Here is a 12,683-nt window from a genome sequence, read left to right as displayed (position 1 = left end):
AGAGGATGAGGGCGGTGCCTCCAAGCTTCTCTCTAGTGTCAAAAGCTCTTCCAGCTGTGCAGGAAAATCAAATCTCGTGAAATAAATATACAAGAAATGTCCAGATTGTGGAGGAAACACAATTTTTAATTACATCTGACAGTGTTTTGTTGCGTTTGTGTTTCTGTGCCTCCATCAGATCCTTGTGGCTTTGCGTCATCTTCACTTCAAGAACATCGTCCATTGTGATCTGAAACCTGAAAACGTGCTGCTGGCTTCTGCGGACTCCTTCCCACAGGTACATGGGAATTTCTTGTAATTTATCGATTCTGACAGAATTCGGAAGTTATGTGTCTTTGTTAGTGAAGAACAATTCAAATGTTCTCTAGGAATGTTGCAATAAAGTTGATGTGCCACAAATCCTGATACAGTAAAACTGAATTAAGTATGCGTGTCACTCGTACCAGTTCTTGTGCCCACAAGTTCTGCAAAATGCACACTGAGACAGAAAATTTCATTGACTCTGTTACCTTCTTAAGAGTTATTGAGGCAGTCAATGTCAAACTGGGACAACCAACAGTCAACAGAGGAGGTGGTCTAAGACACTATTTGACTCTTACTCATAATCCATCGCAGGTAGTTTAATGGCCATCCACACTCTGAGGTTTGTAAAGGTCAGATGTGTCCAAGTGTTACAGGCTTAATGACTTTGTGGATGCTAAATATGTGGAATTACCTTGAGGATAGTTTGGAAGGTGTTTTCCCACCTTCAGTGCTTGTCCAAAGAAATGATGAACACCTCCACATCCATCAGCCTCTTTACCAAATATCAGATGTCTACATTAACGTGGCTAATCTAAAGAATCTCTTTTGGACATTTGTGAGTATTTGTGTCCTGATTTCAGAGTAGCAGTTGTAGGTAAATTGTGTGTGTGTGTGTGTGTGTGTGTGTGTATGTGAGGCATCCACAGCCCAGCAGCCGGCCTGATCCATCATTAGACGTAACAGTTAGTCTGTCTGGCACAAACAGCTATTTCTGGAAGGGAGATGGAAAACTGCAGAAAGCTGCTAATAGTTATGCCGACAGCTAATGGGCACAGCAGTGAACATTTGTGTGCTTCAATCACTAATTAGCAAATTGTTGTTGGTGTCAAGATGATTTTGTCTGTCCATTTCGAGACATGTTAAGCTTAGCACAAAGGCTGGAACCTCAGGGACACTGCGAGCCTCGGTCAAAACAGGAAGAACACACCATCCAAGTCCAAAATTGCTCGATTTACAGGTGGGATCTGCTTGAATGAGGGGGTTTTGGTTTCCGTATGTCATGTGTGATGTTGTCATACACCAATCACGTGTCCGTTAAAAATGTGAAAAGCAAAAGTTTCTCCTTCTCCGGATGTTCGTCCAACACCACCACTTGAAAATGGAGTTGGTCCAGGTACATTTGAACACGCAGTGCCTGCAAGTTGTGCAGCAATGGAGATCTTACAGGCCTGCGGCAGAGGAGTGATTCATCACAACACGACTGTGAAGCGAACCGACATATTCCTTCCTCTGTGTGTGTGTGTGTGTGTGTGTGTGTGTGTGTGTGTGTGTGTGTGTGTGTGTGTGTGTGTGTGCGTGTGTGAATCATCTGAGGAGACGACAGCCAACAGCTCCTCACTGTCAGTGGCTTCATCACACTCATCCGCACTCTCGTGTTTTCCATCCAGCCCCTGCTGCTGCTGCAGAGCTGACAGGACGTTGGAATTAAGATGTAATAGGGTTTCTGCAGGTCTGAGTAATATCTTAATATTTCAGTTAAGCCATGGTACATATTGTTCTTACCAGCTGTAGACACTGGCTAAAATTAATTCTTCTTGCAACTTAATTCCACACAGGGATGTGTAGATACATGCATTTGGATCCAGGATGTTTCGAGGGCCAATTCATGCTGGAGTCAAATTCCTCCAACACTTTGAGCTAAATGAATCGAAATCCTTCAGAATCGGATTCACCAACCAAATTTTTTCTGTCGTCCTGCTGCAGGTGAAGCTGTGCGACTTTGGCTTTGCTCGGATCATCGGCGAGAAGTCGTTCAGGCGCTCCGTGGTCGGCACGCCCGCGTATCTCGCTCCCGAGGTCTTGAGGAACAAAGGCTACAACCGCTCTCTGGACATGTGGTCGGTGGGAGTCATCATCTACGTCAGGTGGGAGGAGACGGACTCGATGGAGAGATTTTAGTTTTAGTTTAGTAAATGACCGTGACTGGAATAAATTTAAAAATTTGAAAATTATACTGATAATATAATTGAGTTATACTGATACGAACATCATATTTACTAAAATGAAAATGTGTAATTTATGAGCCATGTATAACTTAACTGTCTTTGATAATGTTTGTGTCTTTAACATAGAACTGTCTCTGCTTCAGTCTCAGTGGGACGTTTCCATTTAACGAAGATGAAGACATCAACGATCAGATCCAGAATGCTGCCTTCATGTACCCTCCTCATCCCTGGAAGAAAGTCTCCCAGGAAGGTAGGAAACGCCCAATGGACCCAAACACACAAGGATGCGGCTGCACGTTCTGTAAGTCGGTCAGGCTGAAAAAACAAAAACTGTTGAAAAAAGGTAACGTGAACACAACAGTTGGGTTTTTTTTTTTATCCACATACAGTAAGAAAAAACTGGAGACAATCAGACAATTACCAACAAATTCAAAGGTTGTTTTGTTTTGGCGGGAGGAAATTGTTGTGTTGCTAAAAGCATAGATGCATTAACATCGTGGATGGATTATGAGGAAATGTGCCCATTAACGTTTTTTTTTTTTGCTCATTTCGTGTCTGACCTTGTCTGAGTTTCATCTCATTGTTGATCACTTTTTTTGAGCTGTTTTGCATCATTTTGCATCTTCGCTCTCATAAAAAGCCCTGTGGTGCTTTGCAGTGGTCCAGGCCGTTCACTGTGGCAGTGATGCAGCCTTTTCTCTCGCTGTCACACTAGGTATTAAGAAAACCTTCAGACTCTACTTTTAGCTTCTTCCTGTTGATAGAAAGAGGAGAGTTTCGCCATTTTCTTATAAAACGTCAGTCCTCTGGCAACAGAAATGGCGTGAACGTCCTCCAACATCAGCACAGCTGAGTATTTTTTTCCCTGCTGCAGTATGAGAACTCCAACACATCCTTGGAGTCAATTTGAGCCATTCTCTGCTGCTGTGTGACTCATGTTGTTGTCGTCATTCTCTCTAAATGCGTCCGCCTTGTGTGTGTGTGTGTGTGTCTGTGTTGGCTGGAATTGTCCTGTTGACTACGAGACACATTTAAATCAGCCTGACTCACTCGCTCGCTCGCTCCTCGGCTGGATCCCCAAAGAGCTCTTAACCTTCCTTCCACCTCCTCACGCTGCCGGAGCAACTTCCGAATAAATCCAAGTCATTTCTGTCGGCCGCAGGAGGATTAAATGTCAGAGAATAAACTTGAAGTGCGTCAACGAGTCTGCATTTTCAAAGATCACTCAAAGACGGCTCCTTACAGAGCCTCTGTTACAGAACTCATTTTGTCTCCTGCCCACACGCAAACACACCACGTTTCTTTTCATGGAGATGTTTAAATACTGGTGAGGGCACTTTTGATCACTGTGCTGCAATTACTGAGTCTTGATCTTCCCAAGGATAGTTCATTTATTTCTCCTGTACACACCATCAGATTAAGTTCAGGAGCATAGGGGTGAAATGAGTTGATGCTTCCATAAATGTATTCATTGTGTATGGGCGGCTCGGTGGTGGAGTGTTTGGCTCGGCCACCTCACAGAAGAACTACAAATGGGATCAGCAAATGATCACATTTTAATCGGTTCCCTTCAATTAACAATAAAAACATGTCTGAACACTTTTCCACCTAATGGTACTTCAAGTGCTTTACACTGCTTCTGATCCACCCATTCACACACTGATGCGGAAGCTGCTGTGCAGCTGGACATCACTCGCCGGGAACTACTGTAAGCTGGGGTTCAGTGTCATGCTCAAGGACATGTGACCGGAGAAGCCGGGTATCGAACCAACAACTGTGAGTTTTTTCTGCGCCACAGTCGCCCAAGTGGACTATACTTCTCTGCCAATGACAGCTCGGATATAAATTAGAGTGTCATCTGCAAACATGTGCACATGTGCTTCATAGTAGCTCCAGGTCTATGTCAATCATGTCACTCTGTTTTTCGTGGTGTTAGTTAACTGTGTGAGTACAGATCATGGATCATGGATGGATTGGGAGAACTTGTGCAGCGGTGTAACACATACAGGTGACGCTTGCTTGGTACAAATGGCTGTACAAAGTTACAGCAATTCAGAGCATTAAGGGCAAAGGTTTTTTCATACACTACATCAACCAAATGTTTTGGAATAAGGAGACGTGTCGCCTGGTGGAGCTGTTTGTTCGACTGATGTGCAAAAACCAGCATAGACGAACAAGCTAATCCAGGTTGCAAACTCACAGACATTAATTTATAACATAACCAAAGTTTTTCATTCTGGCAGGGTGACCTGAGCAACGCTGCAGTGGATTATGAGGAAAAGGGTTCAGTAAGGAGCTTGTGAAGTTACAAAGATTCTTTTTCATTGGTGAAATGCAGCAGTAAATCTTTTTAGACGCTGGTCAGTTGTGACGTATGGTCGCATTCCAACATTAGCAAAACCCAATCTACCAAAAAAAGACCACGTGGGCACTGTTATAATCTCTAAAGTCAGCTTGGCTTCTCCACTTTTGCATGAACTTAATTATTCATAAACAATAATTATCGTACTGCAATGTCTAAAAATAAGGTGGCACTGCATTATTGGACGCTGGGTCAGGCCCCGCCAGCAGTGTCTTCACAGAGCACCAGCAGGCCGCCGAGGCCACTGGTTGGAATCCCCTGGTTCATAGGGTCTGAAAGAACAGTGCTACATATTTCCCAGACACTTTTAGCTATAATTTAAAACCACTGCATAACATTGTAGTGGTTTTAAAGGATGAAGAAAAAAACACGTTTTAACTCCCTTAACAACTTTTCTGAGAAAGTGGAACACATGTTTTTATCAATAGGTTAAAACATTTATTATGCTTCTTGCTGATTATTCATATGGGACATTTTCACATCTAGGCAGTTGGAAATGTTTTTTTTTTTTTTTTTTTTTTCCGACCTAAGAAGCTGTTTTAAGACTTTTAAAGATGTAGACACTTTGAGCTTGAGTGGAATAGACTGACATTGCTGCCATTTGGTCCCACGGTGCAAAAAAAAAAAAGGCTGGACACTCCAGATTAAAGCTGGGTCATGTGACACCGCTATGAACAAACAAGTACAAGTACTGGGGGAGGGTGAGCGTCCAGGCAGACGGATTTTAAGGGGGGGCTACATGTTCATGTGTTGGTCTATTCATGTGCATAATGACAAGCGATGGAGGCCCCTGTAGACCTGAGGGGCCCTCGTTGTCCCAGAGCTGTTCAAACCACTGACCCCTGAAGAAATGTTAACATCATGTTAGTTTTGCTCATTACCCTCAGCTGACCCCTCACCACAGGGGGGGCCCTTTCTTCATCCCTCCATCTCAGTCTCCCTGAACTGGACACTCAACTCCCATTTTACCCCTAACATGTCTCACTTATCCCTTCTTTCATTTCCTTCATTCCTTCTTTCTTTCTTTCGCTGTCTTCATCCTCACAGCAATTGACTTAATTAACAACCTGCTGCAAGTCAAGATGAGGAAGAGATTCAGTGTCGACAAGACCCTCAGTCACCCCTGGTTACAGGTAAGAAATCAATAAGAGTCTCCTAAAATAGTCTTGGGGACATTTCTGACTTAAAATTAGTGCAAGAGAGAGAAAACAACTGATGCAGAGAGAAAAAGGGAAATATGTGAAATCTGCCTTCAACCGGAGTCACCTGAATGCCTCACGACACTGCCTAACTAACTGACTGTGAAACTATGGTACCAACTAAAGGGCTCTGTAGTGTAAATACTAGATTATAGACTGTGGTAGACTGAACCGCAGACTCAGTTTTAGACATGAATAACAGGTTGAGGCCATGTTGCATTTTCAACGTGGTTTCAGTTCTGAACAAAATAATATTATGCTATAAAAATAGAATTACTGCATTGTCAAATTGTATGTCTCTGCTAACCACTGAAGTCTCCATTTTACATGCGCGTCTAATTAGTTCAACCATAAGTCCAAGTGACCAGAGGTGCAAATCCCTTCTGGCATTTCGGGGATATAGTATTGAGAAGAAGAGATGGACATTCATAGTTCAAACACAAACAAATTCCATCAGGGCAAATTTGTGATGTTGTGTTCACATTAGTGAAGCAGATGAGATCACTCTGACCTTGACCTTTGACTTCTGACCCCCAAAATGTATTCAGTTCATTCTTGAGTCCAAAATGTCAAAATGGATGCTTCTTTAAAATTTCAAGACGGCCTACTGTGAGATTGCATTTAATAAAAAAAAGACAAAAAAGACAGGGGCCACAGTGACCTTAACCTCCAGACCTCTGACCAACAAAATGTATTCAGTTCATTTTTGAGTCCAAGTAGACATTCTTCAAATCATTACTGAGATGTTGCTTTCACAAAAATGGGAGGGACAAAGACTAATGTGATCTAGCTGCACTAAAGCCCAACGTGTCAAAATGGATGCTTCTTTGAAATTTCAAGACGTCTTCCTGTGAGATTGCACTTAGTAAAAAAAAGACAAAAAAAGACAGGGGCCACAGTGACCTTAACCTCCAGACCTCTGACCCACAAAATATAATCAGTTCATCCTTGAGGGACATTTGCAACAGATTTACCGACGTTCTGTCAAACCCTTCCTGAGATATCACATTCACAAGAATGGCTGGACATCACAGTCACCTTGACCTTTGACCCCAAAATCTAATCAGTTCATCCTTGAGCCTAAGTGAAGGTTAGTCTCAAGTTTAAAGTGCTCTCAAGGAATTCCTGAGGTGTCAGAAACACTAAATCAGAACATTTACTGAAGTCCCTGTGTAATATTTGTTTCTCCTCCAGGACTATCAGATGTGGGTGGACCTGAGAAACCTGGAGTTGCGAATGAACGAACGCTACATCACCCATGAGAGCGATGACCTGCGCTGGCATCACCATGCCCTGCTCAGCGGCCTCGACTACCCTCTGCACCTCAGCAATGGTCCCCGTGATGGTGGACAGGGGATGGAACGTTTCCATGACCCGGAGCAGGAGCTGGAGACCCTCAGCGAGAGGGTCAGTGAGCTCTGAAGACAACGAAATAAGACAAAACGCAGGAACAGAAAGCACAAAATAAAAACAAGTGGTGAACAGTTTAATGATCCCAATACTGAAACAGATAAACAACCTTAATGAGAAGGTGGCACATTTTCCGAAACAATAAATAAGTTAACAGAGGTCAATGTGTTTCCATTGAGGTGCGTTGCATTCACAAAAGAAAGCACAATGTTGTTATCTTGTAATCATGACTTTGAATCTTAGTGAGCTCCATATCTCTGCTGAAAATATCCGCTGATAAGATCTATACCTCATGATTATCAAAGCTGTGTTGCACAAACAAGAGATAAGAATCTCTTTGTGTTGTAATTGCAGATCCTTACCTTGGATCCTAAGGCGTCAAATTGTGCCGCTTTGTACGACCTTTGGCGTATCATACTGATGCTAATACGTATGAGGGTGACGGTGACTTTAAAGAGACAGGAGCTAAAATTTCACGCAGAGCTAAAGGAATATTGCATTTAGCAGTTTTTGGAATTGTACAATGTGAAAAAAGTAAGATGAAATGATGGTGGTTAAATGTTGAGTGTACAGAGTCATGACTATAAAATAAAAACAGCTAACTTTGCTTTTATTAATGCAGTCAACCTCTGTAGTTTTCTGCCTTGACCCCATGAGTTCTTTGTCCAAACGACTAAAAGCCACAAGACATGTTCAAAGACAATAAAATGCTATGGAAAAGCAGATTTATCTTTTAGAAAGCACAAAACGTCCTCGTCTGTGCCTCTCGCCACTGCAAAGTTATGGAAAGAAGCCGCAGTGCTTACTGAGATTAAACCTATTAAATCATAATGCAGGGAGGCTGATGCTAATAAACGTAATGACAATCAGCAGAGTTTACTGTGTCCACAGCTTTTAGATCCTTTGATCATTTTGCTGGAAAAGTAACGTTATTTCTCAGAGTTTAAATTACACCAAATTAAAAGAAACACCAACTTCTGTCGGGCACTGCAAATTTTACTACAACTTCATTTTGATTTTGACCTTATGAATAAATGCTTAAGTGCTTCATTAATAAGATTGTTTTCACTTTAATCAGTAACAGAAATCATTTCCATCACAGCTCTAAAGTAGTTAGCGCCAAAATAAAAAAAAGCATAATTAGCGTTTATCTTCACACTTAATTCTTTTTTTATGTTTTGCATTTAACATAATTATTTACAATTATAAATATCTTCTGTTCTTTGAATTTATTTAGGACAGGACCACACAAATTTAGTTCCTGCTGTCTCTGTTGTTAGGACAGTAGCAACACAAGGTCAGGGCTCAGGGTTTCATTCCAGAATAAGGAAGTTCTTCGCAGAAAAATCCCTCCTCCACCTTTAGGACAAGCCGTTCGCTGCAGTATGATGGTGGACATCCCCAGGTTTTCTGAATATGGATACGTAGCGTTTTTGAATGACAATACCACTTGCTCAAACCCTGTGCCAACAAAATACCAAAAAGTACAAGAGAAATATTTTGTTCATGTCATTGTTGTTCTGGTTCTCCAAGAGCGTCAGAAAGGTTCATGTTTTTTTTTTTTTTTTTTTTTGTTTTTTCATCCTGGTTTTCTGTTAAAAGTTTTTAATCCTTGAGATTTTATTCTGATGAATCACCACAGGGAGGCGACAGTAGCAGACCCCCCCCCACCAGCAGTGGGTGATGCTAACTCTGGTCACAACACAATTAAAAAGGATCATTTAAAAATTTCAAATGTTGTTCACCTGAATTCTACATTGTGTCCTTTGTGAGCAGTTTGGATGTCGTCAGTTTCAGCACATTTACTGTTTGTACGGCTCAAATACAAACTGTTCCACCTTTGTATGGGATATAGAAGCTCAAGGCCTCCATCATCAATCCACAATCTGCTGCATTTTGTTCTCCAAATATATCCCATCGGAATTTGTTTGGGTTTGGTTTGAACATCAAACATCATCAGAAAACCATTTGGTGCTCAGGCTGTTGGAAATCTGTAATGTTAGCTTTCAGTTTTTGTTAGTTAAAAACTTGTCTCGTTGCTGATGACGCTGATTTGAGTTTCTCTTCATTCCCAACCAAACCAGCCATGTAAAACAATTTGATAAAGATTGGAAATTCTGTCTCCTAAACCTTTATTGCTATGCAACTAAACTGTAACAACCTGCATTTTGCGGCAAACGTAAATGCAATGATTTTTGGATTCTCGATTCATAACGATGCTAAACAATGAAAAAGAAAAAAAGAAACATCAAACCAAACCACATTTTTTCTCTAAACTCAACCAAAGTTCCGTGAGGATCTAAACACAACCATAAAAAAGTCTGAAGTCAGACAAACTGGAAATGAAGTCTAATCAAACCAAATGAAATCTAAGTGGCTGATACCTGGCTGACAGCCTGGTACTGCCAGATTGGATATTATGGCAGAAAGGAATCAACTCTGGTAACATTTCACTAACATGTCCTCAGTCATCAACATCTCCTCACTGGCTGCAGTTACGTTCTCTAAGAAATGTATTTGTGGTTGCAGCTGTATAGAAATGTAACGCTGGAGACAGAGTTGTTCCCACTGTGGCGGGTCAACACCGACTGATAAATGCGGTCGAAGCACAGCACACATAAAAAGACGTCCGCTGTCCCAGCGTGGCCTTGCTTACTGATAAACATTTACGGGACCAGATTTGGCTGAGATTTGACTCCAGCGTTGGGTGAGGTGCTGTTTCCTGCAGACTGAAGGGAACCGAAGCTTTGTTTTTACTTATTTCATGATCATGTTGAAGTTGACATATGGTTTGTTTTCTCGGCAGCAACTTCCTGAGAATAAAACTGTTGGTCGGGTCACTTTGTTGTGCTGCTTTAAAAACACTTTTCTTTGCAAATGTGTAAAAAACAGTTTTGGGAACGCGGGCAGATTAAGCTAAATAATTACATCCCCTCTGGTTTGCTGTGTTTCTGGCTTCCATGAAACGTGTAATGGGGAATTTTAATTTCTGCACTGAGATCATAGAACGTGACTTTAGACCCGTTCTTTTCGGTTTAATTGGTACTTTGGCAAATGTCAGCGTTTTTCATCTTCCTCCTACACTGGGTTTTTCCACCAGGACACACAGTGGGCGGATGTAGTGATCAGTGCAAATTAATTCTTAAAGTTTACAGTTTATTGCCCTGTGTCCCGCTCAGTGGACAGCAATGTTCAGGAGAGGCCTCCCGTCAGGCTCTTACAAGATGTCTGTTTATCGATAAGCAAGGCAAAGTTGAAGTGCCACATTCCTCCCATACAGAGACAAAGGAGAACAGCGTGTATCAGGGTTATTATTTTATTAAGATTCTTGCCATAATCGGAAAAAAACAAGGGCTGTTTCTCTGAAGCCTTCGCGGCCGTGTCTTCTCTGTGCCTCTCACTCGCTGGCCAACGCTTCTGTCGTCTCTGAAACCTCCACTGTCTCCTATGTTTTTATCTGTAATGAGACGACTCGTGTATTTAGCCACTTGTGTGTGTGTGTGTGTGTGTGTGTGTGTGTGTGATACTTATTGTTAAACTCTAGATGACTGGAAGTACAAGAGGTTTTGGTGACCAGCTGTGAGAAGACAGACAATAATCCAGAGACTCATCCAGTTTTACAGCTGGATGAGTTGCTCACAAAGTCCCATGCATCAAAGTACACGTGCTGTCCTGCAGCCTGTGTGTACAGTTGACACGTTCATCCCTCAGCGTCCAATTGCGTTGCTTTGTACGTCCTCGCATGACTCTTTGCACTTCATGCCGTACGTTGTTACTTTAGGGATCAAATACTGAAGCGTCGTGGTTTCCATTGTCCTGGACTGAAAGCTCTGATGCAAACGTGTCAGCGTGTAACACAGGACTGGACGAGGCGGCGGTTTTTGACGCCTCGGGACTGAGAACAGGCCGGTGCAGCCGTGCATTTACGCCTTGCTTGTTCAACTATTGTGAAGCTCCCAGTAAAAGGAACCACTTCGCATTTGCCTTCGGTCAAATCAGTAAGAACTACCAGTAAACATTCAAAGGGCTGAAAGACGGCGTCGCCAGCAGCCAAGATGGTCACATGTGCCCGGTCATCGTACGTCCGGACGTTTGTCTCCTGCATGTTGGGGGATGTTGGCGCCATGTTGTGAGGATCCTCCACCTTCCGTCTGACTTTCTGTCATGATTCGGAAAAGGGTCATCACAGTGGTTCAGCAGAGGAGTGTGACGGCATTTAGAAGTAGTCCTTCCAAATTACTGCAGTTTAATTTCTCCATCTCCATCTTCTTCTTCTTTTCTTCCCGTCGCTGACTTAAACAACTTTCTGCACGTCACTCATTCTAACTGCTGTAGCAGGCACAGGTAGACACAAAGATCACAAGATGGCGCCCGTGTCCCCCGACAGGTGCCCTCTGCGCGCCGTACCTTTACATCATCAGACCAAGGCGAGCTCTGCGCCCCCTACTGGAGAACGCGTTGGCGGCACACTGGTCTGTGTGTTGTGCTTTTCGGGAAGCAGGGGACGTTCGCGGTGAGTGTGTGTGCTGGAAGCGTGTGTCCGTGTGGCCAACAGTCGACTGTTTCTCATGTGGCTTCACTGTGCTCAGAACAACCTGCCTCAAGTGCTCACAAGGTGTTTGCTTTCTGCAGGAACTTTAAATATGCTCTTTTTTCTCCTGGATCATGTTTGAATAAATTCATTTGAAAATCAATGTGCTTCCATTGTATTTTGTTACACCATCAACCTCGTACAGATACACGCAGGAAAGTACACTGTTAGCTCAACGCTAAATTGACTGGAAATACTGCAACAAAAGTACATGTTAACCATTAGGTGACTGTAGTATCGATGTACTGAATAAGAACAAACTCCAAAAATACTAATTTAACAATGGTTAAATTTTCTTCTAAAAATACTACATTTCTACTGTTACTCTGATTACAACAACAGCTACTATTAGTTGCTTCAGGTACTATGGTATAATTACCACAAATGTACACTAAATACTTCAGTACTGTATCTTATACTGCAGTTAGCGAAACAACTCCTTTTGTAAATACTTATATTACTGCTACAGCTAAAGGCCAAACAATATATTTTTACTGTTCTGTTCTTTTACTACTACCGATGTACTACTACCAGTACTAATGTTGCTATTCCTGCTTTAAAAAGACTAGTACACAGGCATCATAAACACTAGTACTACTACTACAGTACTATTATTGTACAATTCCCAATCTAACACCAGTATTACTGCAACAACTACTCACAATAAAACCCAATACCCTGTACTACTTCTACAGCTTCTGCTACTTCCACTACCACAGAAACTATTCTTACAGTTGAACTCATGTCACCACTGCAAATACTAATACTAGGGGTTGCTGCTTGTGTACTAAAAGTACCACAAGACTAGGAGAAAGAGTACAGCACATTTCAATTCTCTGGTCCAACATCATCTTTTACTGCAGTAACCACTG

General features: G+C 42.2%; 1 protein-coding gene across 5 annotated transcripts in view; it reads left to right on the top strand.

The window, feature by feature from the left end:
- Positions 1 to 11,902, top strand: part of prkd1 (protein kinase D1) — a 39,935-nt gene extending 28,033 nt beyond the window's left edge. For 3 of the 5 annotated variants that reach the window (XM_067480541.1, XM_067480540.1, XM_067480545.1), the window contains 5 exons: positions 179 to 277; positions 2,008 to 2,168; positions 2,393 to 2,550; positions 5,659 to 5,744; positions 7,005 to 11,902. In XM_067480541.1, the coding sequence (XP_067336642.1) occupies positions 179 to 277; positions 2,008 to 2,168; positions 2,393 to 2,550; positions 5,659 to 5,744; positions 7,005 to 7,232 (732 nt within the window). In that variant the 3' untranslated portion in view covers positions 7,233 to 11,902. The remainder of the gene's footprint in view (positions 1 to 178; positions 278 to 2,007; positions 2,169 to 2,392; positions 2,551 to 5,658; positions 5,745 to 7,004) is intronic. The other 2 variants (XM_067480544.1, XM_067480543.1) reach the window with 1 other exon arrangement.
- The last annotated feature ends 781 nt before the right edge of the window (positions 11,903 to 12,683 follow it).

This window comes from Channa argus, chromosome 16 (genome assembly GCF_033026475.1).
Source record: "Channa argus isolate prfri chromosome 16, Channa argus male v1.0, whole genome shotgun sequence".
Lineage (NCBI taxonomy): Eukaryota > Metazoa > Chordata > Actinopteri > Anabantiformes > Channidae > Channa > Channa argus.
Note: the sequence above shows the minus strand (reverse complement) of the source record. Positions and strands in the feature narration are given on the sequence as shown.